The sequence below is a fragment of the Muscardinus avellanarius genome, assembly GCF_963383645.1.
Source record: "Muscardinus avellanarius genome assembly, chromosome: X".
In the NCBI taxonomy this organism is placed as follows: domain Eukaryota; kingdom Metazoa; phylum Chordata; class Mammalia; order Rodentia; family Gliridae; genus Muscardinus; species Muscardinus avellanarius.
The window spans coordinates 87,485,965-87,500,153 of NC_137792.1; the positions used below are offsets into that span (position 1 = coordinate 87,485,965).

At 37.5% G+C, this 14,189-nt stretch overlaps 1 protein-coding gene across 1 annotated transcript in view; it reads right to left on the reverse strand.

Annotated features, from left to right (window-relative positions):
• Window positions 1-2,628: 2,628 nt before the first annotated feature.
• Window positions 2,629-14,189, reverse strand: part of DOCK11 (dedicator of cytokinesis 11) — a gene marked incomplete at both ends in the record, with an annotated part of 236,379 nt that continues 224,818 nt past the window's right edge. Inside the window, 5 exons of the mRNA XM_080719505.1 lie at window positions 2,629-2,748; window positions 7,187-7,325; window positions 8,965-9,065; window positions 9,584-9,774; window positions 10,385-10,595. Coding sequence (XP_080575631.1) covers window positions 2,629-2,748; window positions 7,187-7,325; window positions 8,965-9,065; window positions 9,584-9,774; window positions 10,385-10,595 — 762 coding nt within the window. The remainder of the gene's footprint in view (window positions 2,749-7,186; window positions 7,326-8,964; window positions 9,066-9,583; window positions 9,775-10,384; window positions 10,596-14,189) is intronic.

Below are 14,189 nucleotides of genomic sequence, written 5' to 3' on the forward strand. Positions count from 1 at the left end.
ATACATATTCAGATGTAGCTCCTCCATTAATCAACTTCAGCCTTCTACCTCTCCTATCCTTCCATTATAGCTTTGCTGAGAATTCCCCTCCATTATCTGGAGTCCTCTGGTATCCTCAATGCTCCCTAATTTGGGCATATTAGAGGAAACATGTATCTTCTCCTGTGCTTGGCTGATCTCACTTAACATAATGTTCTCCGGGGCTTTCCATCTTCTTGCAAATGATATAATTTTGTTCTTTTTTATGGCTGAGTAGAATTCCATTGTGTGCATTTCCCATAATTTTGCAATCCATTCATCTGTTGATGGAGACCTAGGTTGGTTCCATATTTTGGCTATTACAAATTGTGCTGCTATGAACACAGGTATGCATACGTTACTGTAGTTTAGAGAGACTTTGTTTTAAAGTGAAAATAAAAGAGGCTGGGAGTGTGTCTCAGAGGTGGACTACCCTGCGTTCAATTCCTAGTAGAAGGAAGGAAGAAGGAAGGAAGAAGGAAGGAAGGAAGGAAGGAAGGAACGAACAAACAAAACGAATGAACCAGCCAAGTCAGGAGCATAATCTCTCAGATTTACTTGATTACAGTTGTTAAAAATCTATGTTCCCTCGTTTGGGCATATTAGAGAAAACATATGTCCCTTCTCCTTCTGTGCTTGGCTGATCTCACAACATAATGTTCTCCAGGTCTTTCCATCTTCTTGCAAATTACATGACTTTATTCTTTATAGCTGAGTAGAATTCCATTGTATTTCCCATAATTTTCTCTAATATGCTCAAACCAGGGACTAATAGGAATACCAGAGGGACTCCAGATAATGGAGGGGAAACCTCAGCAAAGCTGAAATGGAAGGGTAGGAGACGAAGAAAGTTGAGATTGATTACTGGAGGAACTACATCCGAATATGTGTAAAAGTATGAATGTAGCATGGTTAACCTGGACACTCACTGTTGGGAGGGGGGAAGGGGAAGTGGGGGGGGAGAGGGCACAGAGCACAGTCTGAATGTATGCCATTTTCAATATGATCCACATAAAAATAAAATAAATAAATAAATTGGAAAAAATCTAAGGTTCTGTGAAATCTATTTATACATCAGTAGTGTTTTTGTCTGTGAAATAGTCTATAAGAAGAAAATCAATCTCGAACTTAAAGTTTATGGAAGGCAGCCAAAATTCAATGGATAATTCAACCTTGAAAAGTTCTTCATACCTTGGTTGCTCCTGATTTATTTAGATAATTTGATATTTCTTCATATATAGAAGTGTAATCCCCAAAAAGCAGTTGCTAAATCTATGATGGTTATATATGCTGTCCCACCATGTGCTGCAATCATCAAGAGGTAGTGAAAGGCTAATTCATCATATAACGGAAGACAATAATCATTACAAAATTCATATCTTGGACTGCTGCTAAAGCTTCAAAGCTGCATAAAATATACTGACTGCCAATTCTCAAAAATGTATTCTTTAGCTTCATGGACAGCTCTAGATGATGATGCTTTGGTAATAAATGCTTCTTACTAGGAAAACCTATGCTCTGTATAAATCCCAGTTCTTCTAAGTGGAGCAGAAACCAACTCAAATACCTAGCATCATCAGATCAAAACTGCAAGGAACAGTAAACTTGTCTTCACTTAGAAGATTAAGGAGCATTCCATAGTGCTCTATGGTTGCAGCACATGGAGGTCAGTATACATAAGCACCACAGATTTACAGATTTAGAAACTGCTAGTTTGGAAATACATTTCTATAAATGAAGAAATCTGTTATTACTTAAACTTAATACTTGATGTGTATGTGTGCGTGTGCACGTAAGCACACACACACGTGTATATATTTTTCCTTTCCTTTGAAAATATTTTGGTTATATAATGCTTTTGGTTCCTTCAGCCCAGCCTTGACTACTAATAGGCAAGAATTCAAATTATCTCCAAATTTATTTACTAATTTTTTGTGGTAATGGGAATGGACCCTAAGGATACACAATCTCCAAGCTACATCCACAGCCCTATTTTATTTTATTTTATTTTTGTTTTAAAATAGGGTCTCACTAGGTTGATGAGAGTCTTGCTAAGTTAGTGAAGTTTTCCTCAAACCAGCCATTCTCTTGTCTTGCTTCCCAACTACTGGGATTACAGGTGTGCCCCACCACTTCCAGCTCTTTTATTTTCTTTCATGTTCTATGAAAATGTTTATCAATTTTTCCCCAAAGATAAGTATAATAATGAATCAAGCTTGTCAAGAAAAACGCTAAGTTCAAAGAATTGTGTCCTTTGCTTCTAATTACAAATAAGTTTTACCTTTTATTGTGTTCCAGTATACAATTTTACATAGTACCATTATTCTTTGAAGCAATAATTAAGCAAATTGAAATTAACATTTTGAGCTCTACTTTTTAGCATATAGATTTACCTAAAAAAGTACAAACCAAGCACAGTGGTGCAATATTCCAGGCACTTTCAAGTTGCTTAAATATTTACAAATATGTAAGCACCCTGTTTGAAAGCATGAAAATTTTGCTGTCAGGAGGAAACACTCCGTGGATATTAAATTTGTAAATCTGATCATTTGCACAGCTCCGAATATTCCTGAGAAGGTCAATCTCCATGCCATGGACATCCACATTTTCTCACACTTCAGCATATCTTGGGGAACCGTAACCTCTGTCACTTGATGTACCACTAATTGCACAAAAGACGTGTAATGTGTTGCTCATCCAGGGGGAATGCATCGTATCTTCCTGTAATATCTAAAACAAAAGTAATCCACATTGTTATTATGGAGCAAATGCCTGCTGCCCCCATAAAGAATATATACATAAAATTACAGGCATGTTTCAATTTATTACTAACATTGAGCTATTTCAAATGACAAAAAGCAGAAGGAGCAAAGAATAACATTACCGACTTAAGTCTTCAAAGCTGTATTACAAAGGCAGCATATCAAAAAAGCAGAAAAGATGTGGTTACTCATTAAGAAAAATAGAAGACCATAACATGTGAAAATTCAATAAAAAATCAGATAACACAACTGTTAAAAATTTTTGAACAGATGGCCATCATGAGAACTCTGAAGAGTGCACTTCTTTTTGATAAGAACTTATGGACCATTTTCTAACACACAGGTTGTCTGAAACACCTGTGGGATTTCTGGAACATGCAGATACCCATGCTCCTTCCCTGGAGACTTATTTGAAAATAATACTAAATGAAGATAAAAGTGACAAGTGCATATTTTAAAAGATACTATGATTATATAAGCTAATTGATACAGAATATTTTTCTTAGAAGTGAAGAACTTCATAAATATAAAATGTAAGCCAGGTGTAGTGATACACGCTAGTAATCCCAGTACATGGGACGCTGAAAAAGGAGGAGCCCAGGTTCAAGGACAGTTTCAGGATTTAAAGAGATCTTTAGCAACTTAATAAGGCCATGTTTCCAAACAAAATATAAAACAGAGCTGGATGTGTAGCTCAGAGGCAAAATGCCCCTGGGTTCAATCCCTACCACACACACACACGCGCGCGTGCGCGCACACACACACACACACACACACACACACACATTCATCTATGATGGCAGTAATAGGTCATATTGTTGGTGCTGATACAAATAATGTTTCAATAAAACCTATAATGGGGAAATTTCCTCTTCCCAAAACCTTAACTCATGACACTAATCTGAATACATACTAGAGGTTGAAGAGATGATTATCAGCGTTTGTCAGAAATGACATACAAATAAGATTTTCACTGAGAACAAATTATAAAACATACCGAAGAGATATTAGATATTAGGATGGCCATCACTGAATATATCATTAAGAAATCTACAAATGATAACTTTTCTTTTTAGTGGTAATGGGGGTGGAACCCAGGGGCTTTCTACCTCTGGGCTATACTCCCAGACCTATTTTATACTTTATTTGGAAACAGGGTCTCACTAAGTTGCTGAGAGCCTCACTAAGTAGCTGAGGCTGGCTTCGAACCTGTGTGATCCTCCTGTCTCAGCCTCCCAAGAGCGGGGATTACAAGCGTGCATCACCACGCCCGGCTAAATGATAACTTAAAATCCTTTCTTGGGGCATTGTAATTGTATTGGATAGTGAGATTCATAGTGATACATTCATATATACACATAACATTACTTGGTTTCCGCCTTCCCCTACCTCCCTTCCCTGATTCCCTTCTATTCTACTGGTCTCTCTCCTTCTTTTCATGAGGCTCCTTTTCTTTCTTTTATTGTTTGTAGATTCCACATATGAGAGAAGACATATGGCCCCTTGTTTTTTGAGTATGGCTGATTTTACTTAGAATAATGATCTCCAGGTTCATTCATTTTCCTGCAAAATGGCACGATTACTTTTACTGGGGGTTAGATCCAGGCATTCTACTTCTGAGGTACTACATCTGCAAATCTTTATATTTTTCATTTTGAAACAGGGTCTTATTAAATTGTAGAGGCTGTCCTTGTACTGGGATTATATTAGTGTATCACTATGCCTGGATATGCCTGGCTATTCCTGGCTGCTTTTTTTCTTTATAGCTGAGTAAAACTCCATTTTGTATATACAACACTTACTTTATCCATTAATTTGTTAATAGGTACCTAGGTTGGTTCCAAAACTTGGCTATTGTAAACTGAGCTGCTATAAACACAGTATTCTGACTTTTTTTCTTGGTAGTACTGGAGAGTGAAACCAGCAGCTATCTAAGGCTGAGCTCCCCAGCTCTATTTCTATTTATTTATTTTTATTTTGAAACAGGGTCTCACTACATTGTGGAGAGCCTCACTAAGTTGCTGAGGCTGGCCCCAAAACTGCAATCCTCCTGTACTGGGATTACAGGCATGTGCCACCATGCCTGGCTACACTAATGGTTTGGGTCATATGGTATTTACATTTCCAATCTTTTAAGGAACCTCCATACCGATTCCTACAGAAGTTGTACTAATTTTTAATACTCAACAATGTATAAGTATTCCTCCCTCCCACACCCTTACCTTATGGGTGTTTTGTGTGTGTGTGTGTGTGTGTGTGTGTGTGTGTGTGTGTTACTGAGAATTGAACCCAGGGTAATTGTGTATCTAAGCTATACCCCCAGCCCTATTTTATTTTTTATTTTGAAATTGGGTCTCAGTAAGTTGTGGAAGGGTTCGCTAAGTTGCTGAGGCTGGCCATGAACCTGTGATCTTCCTGTCTCAGTCTCCCAAGTACTCAGATTACAAGCGTGTACTGCCCTACCCAGCTATATTAGGGTTTTGAGTTCTTTATATATTGTCTTTTTTTTTTTTGTACTGGAGATTGAACCCAGGGGAATTCTCCCTGCAAGGTAAACCCCAGAACTTTCCCCCCTATTTTTAATTTTGAAACAGTGTCTTGCTAAGTTGCTTAAGGGTCATGGTAATTTGCTGAGGTTGGCCTCCAACCTGTGATCCCGTTTTTTCAGGCTCCCAAGAACTAAGATTATAGGCATGTGCCACAACACCTAGGCCCATTCTTATCTTGAGACAGAGTTTTAATAAGTTTGCTCAGGCTGGCCTCAGAATTGTAGTCTCCTGTCTCAGCCTCTCCATTCACTGGTATTATGGGCATGCACCACTGTGCCTGTTTTCCCATAGCTCTTTCAGAGTATGATTGAAAGCCAGCTAGCTTTTGTTTTCCGAGCAGTGTCTTTTCTCCTTCTTTTCCTCATCATTGCACCACAGTCTTTGGATACCAAGCGCTGTACCTATTTGTAAGTCTACCCTTTGTGTGATTCTTCCAGAGGGCATGATTACTTTAAGCAACCACCGAAATGGAGATTCCAGGATAAAATATATTGTTCATTTCAGGAGCAGCTGTAGAAATATATTCTCGGAAGGGTTATAGTATCCTTTTTCTTTTCTCTCCTTCCTCCCTTCATGTATCCTAGGGATTTAGTGCAGGGACATTCTATCTCTGAGCTATACCCCCAACCGTATTTTACTTTGAAATAGCATCTTGAAAAGTTGCTGAGGGTTTTGCTAAATTGCTGAGGCTACCCTGAAATCTGGGATCCTCCTGTCTCAGCCTCCCAAGTACTGGAATTACAGTCACTATCCCCAGCTATTTTTTTAATTCTAAATTGTTTATTCTATAGTATAATTGAAATAAACCGTTTTTGGATTTTATTTATTTTTTATTTTTATTTTTGGTGGTACTGGGGTTCCTGAGAGACCTTCTACCTCCGGGCTACACTCCCATGGGCTATACTCCCAGACCTATTTTTTAGTTTTTTATGTGGAAACAGGGTCTCTTAAGCCAGTGAGGCTGGCTCCGAACCAGTGTGATCCTCCTGTCTCCGCCTCCCAAGTGCGGGGATTACAAGCGTGCGCCACTACGCCCAGCCAGTTTTTGGATTTTAAAAAGTTGTATTCAATCTCTGTTTTCCTGGTAATTAATTTTTTAAAAAAGTTTTTATTGTTATGTTGTAATTTTACATGATAGTGAGATTAGTAGTGATACATTTATATTTGCACATAATATTATTTGGACTGCTTCCTTCTTCTTGAGAGAATCTTATCCATGTTCACAGTAGTTCAGTTTGGACTTGCTCAGCTAGTATCTTCTACTATAATTGTAGTGCAAAGAACAAAATAGTTTATTATTGAAAATTGCTTAGGTAACTGTTTTAGATAATTATTTCAAATTTGAATTTTTTTTTTTTTTTTCGGTACTGGGGATGGAACCCAGGGGCATTGTACCTCCAAGCTAGACTCCTAGCCTTATTTTTTGCAACTGAGTTGCAAAGGGCCTCACTAAGTGGCTGAGGCTGTCTGTGAACCGTGATCCTCCAGTCGCCACCTCCCAAATGCTGGGATTACAAGCATGCACCACCATGCCTGGCCTAAATTTGAATTTTTTATATCATTTCTTTGGTTATAGATAACAAGAGAAAATTTAAAAATACAGATCAAGTAATTTTCTTTTGTGTGCATGTGTGGTGCTAGGGGTTGAACCCAGGTGCATCCTACATCTGAGCTACACCCCAGCCCTTTTAAATTTTTGTTTTGAAACAGGGTCTCACTAGGTTGCTGAGGTTGGCTTTGAATCTGTGATCTTCCTGTCTCAGCCTTCCAAGTACTAGAATTATGAGTGTGCACCACTGTGCCCCACCAAGATGAAGTAATTTTAAGATAGTGCATTTCAGATGAATAAATACTTGCCTGCTCATGGATAATGTCAGACAATTCTTTCACCATGTCTCTGAAATTTGACTTTAGTCCTTCATGGTACTCAATCTGATCTTCTTTAATTAGTCGCTCATTTAGTTCAAGTGCAATGCTGCATGCTTGTATGAATTTTCTGTGGATGGACAGCAAAGATAAAGATTTTGTTATTTATTCTTAGAAAGTCTTACTAACAATCAATTTGATAACTCACTTTAACCATGCCTTGCCCAGGAGGAAGAATAGAATTCTACATTATTTCACTGTGCATTTGATAATGGTGCTGCCTAAGTCTGAAATGTGTTCTCTTTTGTTTCCATCTTTGCCCTCTGATTTCATACCTCCTTTAAACCCTGGCTCAAAACACATACCCTCCAAGGAGCCCACTTGCTCAGTTATTCACTTGGTATTATATCAGTTAAAGTTGTGCTAACATTAATTTGTCTCTGTAAACAATGAATCATTCATTCAAAAGTAATGTATCTGGGGCTTACAATGTGCCTGGTACAGTGTTGAGTGATACAGTTGTAATTTATCTTCCTTGGACTGACAAGAGTGGGGGCAGGGAGTTGAGGACTTATCATAAAAGTATTTTGCATTATTTTATGTGTTTACCTTTAATGTTCACAGTTATAGTGTACATTTGAAAGGACAAAGTACTTCATTGTCCACATGCTTTATATCTTTGCCATAGCAACTAGTCTTTTGTATATTCTAGACATGTATTATTAATAAATATGAATATCTACCGTTTACTCTGCAACCTGGGATAGCTGATAACACAGAGACAGGAAAAGTCAGGAGCAGATGAGCTGAGAGGTATTCATCTTTGTCCTCAGTCTTATATTCAGAATGGCTTTTCTTTTTTTTTAATGTAAAATCTTTTCCTATATTAAACAGGTAACCTAATGTAAAGCCATTGAATGACATGCCTTAGCTTACAGGGCTGCTCACTGCAGACAAGATATTATGTGCATCAGACCGGCAGAATCCAAGTGGAAGAAAGGACACAGGATAGGAGCAGGCCTCTGCAACCCTTCCAGCACCACTTTTCCTCTTACCCTAAATGGCCTAAAATGCTATAATAGAGGGATCAGTCAGGCAAAGAAGGAAATCACATTATGAATGTAGGCTTGTGTTTGTGTCACTTAAAATACCCAAAGCGATAAGATAAACAGGCATATTTAATCTTTTGGGTCAGTGAGGTATTGTTAATATCGCAGCATGAAACAGATCATGCACTTCCTCACTAAAGTACCATCTGGAGGTCACTTAGTGTAAAAGCACACAGAGTATATTTTTGTTTGTAAGGGTATTATTTGGGGATTCCTTCCTTCCTTCCTTCCTTCCTTCCTTCCTTCCTTCCTTCCTTCCTTCCTTCCCTCCCTCCCTCCCTCCCTCCCTCCCTCCCTCCCTCCTTTCTTTCTTTCTTTCTTTCTTTCTTTCTTTCTTTCTTTCTTTCTTTCTTTTTCTTTCTTTCTTTCTTTCTTTTTTTCTTTCTTTCTTTCCGGGTCTGGGGATGGAACCCAGAGACATTTGATTTCTGAGCTGCACACCCTGCCCAATTTTTTATTCTTTATTTTGAAACAGGGTCTCACTGAGTTGCAGAGGGCCTCACTAAGTAGTTGAGGCTATCCGCGAACCTTAATCCTCCCGTCTCAGCCTCCCAAAAGCTGGGATTGCAAGCGTGAACCCTCATGCTCGGTTGTTGTTGTTTTTAGAAGAAAATGAAGGGGAAGTATAGATGTCAAGTCTGAAAACTATAAAACACTTACCTAAACATCTCTTTCAACTCATTTACTTTCTTGGGTGGATACTTGCTGGCTTGACTGTCATTTAAGAAAGCCCTGGCATATGCTAATGGACCAGCATTAACCTAAGTTACAAAAGAAGAAATATGAGAGAGTTGTCAGTAGGTAACCAAAAGTTTTTTTGTATCCTTTTGTCTCCTTTTTATTAAAAATCCCAAGGGCTGGGGCTCAGTGGTAGAGCAAGGCCCTCGGTTCCATCCCTAGCATGCATACACCAAAAAAAAAAAAAGAAAGGAAGAAAAAAATCATATCTGGGAAAACTATTTTTATGCTTACAAAATATTTATGTGAAAAAATCATTAAAACAAATCTTTTAAGATGACACTAATTAAGTTAAATAATGATTTCTGATATGTAAATATATAGTTTAGTTAATTGTAGGGATTTATGTTAAGAGTCCTTTGACATAATACAAAATTTACCCAAATTAAACGCAACTTCTTAAATTAATAAAAATTAACATATATTTTTAACTCAATGAGAACATAACATACAATTACAATGAATGCTTGTTCTGTAACTATTAAAGAAAGGAAGAGATGTATTAAGAAACATGTAATACATGTCAGGGAGACCAACGTACCTGCACAGAAACACAGCCCTGCAACTTAAGTTGGAGCTGAATCATGTCCACATCAGCAGAGGAGCAAAGCTTTTGCAGCTCTGTGGTTCTATCTTTTATTTCATCAGTAGCAACATCAATTGGTTTTAAATTTATCTGCTGTTCACAGTTTATAGGAATCCTCTTCTTCACGTAGGGAAACGAGTTTGAAGCTATTAAAAAGTTAAGATTGATTTACTGGCTTTAGAAAATCATTTGTTCAAATAGCTGAATTAAAGAAAAAAATCCATTGTGTTTAATTCTCCCCATGATTTCTCTAGAAGATGCCCAAGTTCACCATTTAGTAGCTACTGCTTCAGGATTGATGGATACATTTTCTTTATGAGATACCTCTAAACAATCATGAAGGACATATGGATAAATAATGGTTTATCACAAGGACATGTTTGTATAAACTTGTAACTCTACAATGAAACAACTTATGATTTAAAGTTCTGTTACATGTTCCTTCTGACCAGCTGGTACTTGTTTTTATTAAAAAAAAAACCAAGACAAGCTGGGCATGGTGGTGTACACTTGTAATCCCTGTGCTTGGAAGGCTGAGACAGGAGGATTACACAGGTTTGAAGCCAGCCTCAGCTGGCTTAAAAGACCCTGTTTCCAAATAAAATATAAAATAGTCTGGGAGTATAGCCTGGACATAGAAGGCCCCTGGGTTCCATCCCCAGTACCACACACACACACACACAAAAAAAAAAAAAAAAAAAAAAAAAAAACCAAGACAAATAAGACTAACAAAGAGTAACAAAGAGTCCTACTTACTAGTCAAGATTGTACGGCGTTTACACTGTTCTTCTATACAACCTTGCTTTTTGCCTGATAAAGTATAAGGAGCCTCAAAAACAAATCTGCTGATATTATGATTTCTTTCAAACTCAGTCTTTCTTTCTGCGAGTTCTTTGTCATCAAAGTAGGGCTTCACATAGGTGACTTGAATATGAGCATATTTTGGATCAAGCTCTTTGGCATTCACCTATAAAATACGGCAGTTTTATATTATTTTAGTTCAATAAAAGGAAAAAGGTAAGTAGACTTAAATTACTCCTTTGAGACCACATGAGAAACAATGCCATTATGATTGTTTCCAATTGAGTATGCATCTGAAAAAAGTCTTTATTCTTTTATTAAGGACCATTTATTACTATTTAGAAAGAGGATGAACAGAGAATAGTAAATTTCTCAGAATTTTTTAACTTCTCTAAACCCATCCTATAGTTTGCCTATTTCTAGAAACATTAACTTCCTTTTTACTCCCATTTTAAAAAGGTGCTAGGCTGGGTGTAGTGGTACACGCTTGGGAGTACTTGGGAGGCTGAGACAGGAAAGATTGCAGGTTTAAGGCCAGCATCAGCTACTTACTGAGGCCCTCTGCAACTTAGTGAAACCCTGTTTCAAAAATAAAGAATAAAAATAGGGCTAGGAGTATAGCTTGGAGCTGGAATGGCCTTGGGTTCAATCCCAAGTACAAAAAAAGAGAAAAATACAAACAAAAAAGCTAGAGTATTCCAGAGAGATCTCAGGAGATAGTAAAGGTATCATGTGATTTAGACAAAGTATAAAAGGGCAATAAAAAAGAGGTCAAGGCTGATATCTAAACTGAAAAAATATATATGTATAAACATATATATTTAAATTATATAATATATAAAGTACATTAAAATGGTATAAAATTCCACATGAATAGATAAAGAAATTTACTTTTCTTTTTTCCAGTCATGACTATAGTCCCATTACTCAGGGGTTACCATGCTTAACAGTTTTTGTAGGTATGATTCCATAAATTTTCCAGGCTTGTATAATTGAGCATATATATTAATATCAAGTATTTACACAAAAGTATCAGAAATGTATCAGATTATCTATATAGTGTTGTATCATATTTTTTTCCTTAAATAACCCATTTTTGTAGGTACATACGGTCACATAAATACTTCATTCTTTTAAATGCTTAGATGAATATATCCATAAGGGTAATATCACCATTTAGTTAGCTATAGGAACATTTAGTCTACCTCGTGTGTGTCTGTGTGTGTGTGGGGGTACTGGGATTGAACCCAGGGTCATTTTATCTCTGAAATATACCCAGCCCTATTTATTTTGAAACAGGGTCTCACTAAGTTGTGGAGGGCCTCACTAAGTTGCTGAAGCTGGCTGCAATCCTGTGTTCCTCCTATTTCAGCCTCCTAAAGTATTGGAATTACAGGTGTGCATCCCCATTTCTGGCTTGCTTTCAGGTTTTTGCTATATAGATTTTGCAGCAGTGAACATATTTAAATTTACATTTTGATGTGGGTACATCTACAAGATAAAATCTTAAATTTGATCATAGGTAGAAGCTAGAGATGAAAGGAAAAAAGGGACCTCATGAAAGCAGAAAAGAGACCAGTAGAGTAGAAGACCAGGGAGGAAGGACGGGATGCAAAGGGGAGGTACAGGGAAGGAAACAGAAAAAATTGTGCCATGTGCATACATTAATGTGTTACTATAAATTTAACTGTTGTGTGCAATTATTATTAATTATTATTATTATTATTATCATTATCATTATCATTATTATTTTGCAGGTCTGGGGATGGAACCCAGGAGCATTCGACCTCCAAGCTACAGTCCCTGCCCTATTTTTTATTCTTTATTTTGAAACCAGGTCTCACTAAGTTGTGGAGGGCCTCACTAAGTAGCTGAGGCTGTCTGCAAACCCAGATCCTCCAGTCTCAGCCTCCCGAATGCTGGGATTACAAGCGTGCACCACCACTCCCGGCTCTATTGTGTGAAATTATAATATACCAATAAAACATTTTAAAGATAAAATATCTATATACCAAAAATAGGTTTTTAAAAATTTTAAATGTAAAATGATGGGTTCAAGGACTTATACATTAAAAATACTGGAAAATAATGCCAAACTCCTCTTCATATTGCCTTATTCTTAAATATATTTTGTTCTTTGCCAAAGTAAAATAATGTGAGCTTTTTGTTTTGTTTGATAAATGCAATTTAACCCAATAGCATTCTACTTCTGAGCCACATCGTTAGCCCTATTTTATGTTTTATTTTGAGACAAGGTCTTGCTAAATCACAGAGGCTGTACCTGTTGCATGCACACATGCAATTTTTTTGAATATTTTAGATCCATGGTTGGTTGACTTTGTGGATGTGGAACCCACAGGGCTGACTGTGTTTTTGTGTGTGTGTGTGTGTGTGTGTGTGTGTGTGTGTGTGTGTGCACGCGCGTGTGTGTGTTTATGTCTGAGTCTGTGTGAGATACTAGGGATTTAATCCAGGAGAGTTCTACCACTGAGATATACCACTAGCCCTTTAAAATTTTTATTTTTAAAGAGGATCTTACTAAGTTACTTACTGCTGGCCTTAAACACAGGATGCTTCTGTCTCAACCTTCCAAGTACTGGGATTATAGGTATGCACCACCCTGATCAGCCCAGGCTGACTGTATTTTTAATTTAATTAATTAGTGTTTGTTTATTTTTGTGGTACGAGGGATTGAATCCAGGGGTATTCTACCCCTGAGCTACATCCTCAATTGTATTTTATTTTTTATTTTGAAACAGGGTCTCACCAAGTTGTGGAGTGCCTTGCTGAGTTGCTGAGACTGGCCTCAAACGTGAGATCCTCCTGTCTTAGCCTTCTAAGTACTGGGATTACAAGTATGTACCACAATGCCCAGCTCTGACTATATTTTTTAAAAGCAGAAACTGGCAGATAGCAGTGGCATATGCCTGTAATCCCAGTACTTTGAGAGGCTAAGACAGGAGGATCATGGATTCAAGGCCAGTGCCAGGTTACTTAGGGAGACCTTGTTTCCAAAGAAAAAAAGGTTGGGGTTATACTTCAGTGGCAGAACACCACTTGGTTCAATCCTTGGTAGCACACACAATTAATAAAAGTAGAGACTGTTTATGGTGTGTGCTGCCTATGGAAAATAACTAAAATATGTCAGTAGTCCTGCTGCCTACTACTGGTTGTCACCAGCATTTGTTGGCCAGGTTTTCAGAGGCAGAAAAATTTTTTTCAGAGGCCTGAAAAAAATGCATGTTTTTCAGGAAGCCTGGATCTCCATTACCTTACCATTTGTATGGCTATCAGTTGTGTGGGAAACCTTCCAGTTGTCTTAATTCAATAAAACAATACAAGTTGGATGTGATGGTGCAGACCTTTAATCCAAGTACTTGGGAGGTCAGGACAGGAGGAATGCAGATTCAAGACCAGCTTTAGAAACTTAGTGAGATTCTCACCAACCTAGTGAGACCTTGTTTCAAAAACAAAAAATAAAAAGGGCTGGGGTTGTACCTTGGAAGTAAAATGCCCCTGGGTTCAATGTTCAATCTCCAGTAAAACACACACACACACACACACACACACACACACACACACACACACACACACACTTGAAATGATAAAGAAAGTAGAGAGGTTTTGTCAAACAGTAATTCTGAACCTACCAACAAATCTATTTTAAAATGTCTTAAGTATATGTTCAAGATAAAAGAATCTCCAAGAGTTTGTTGTCATGAGATTGTTGTCATGATAGACAGCCCTTATGTTTCCATGG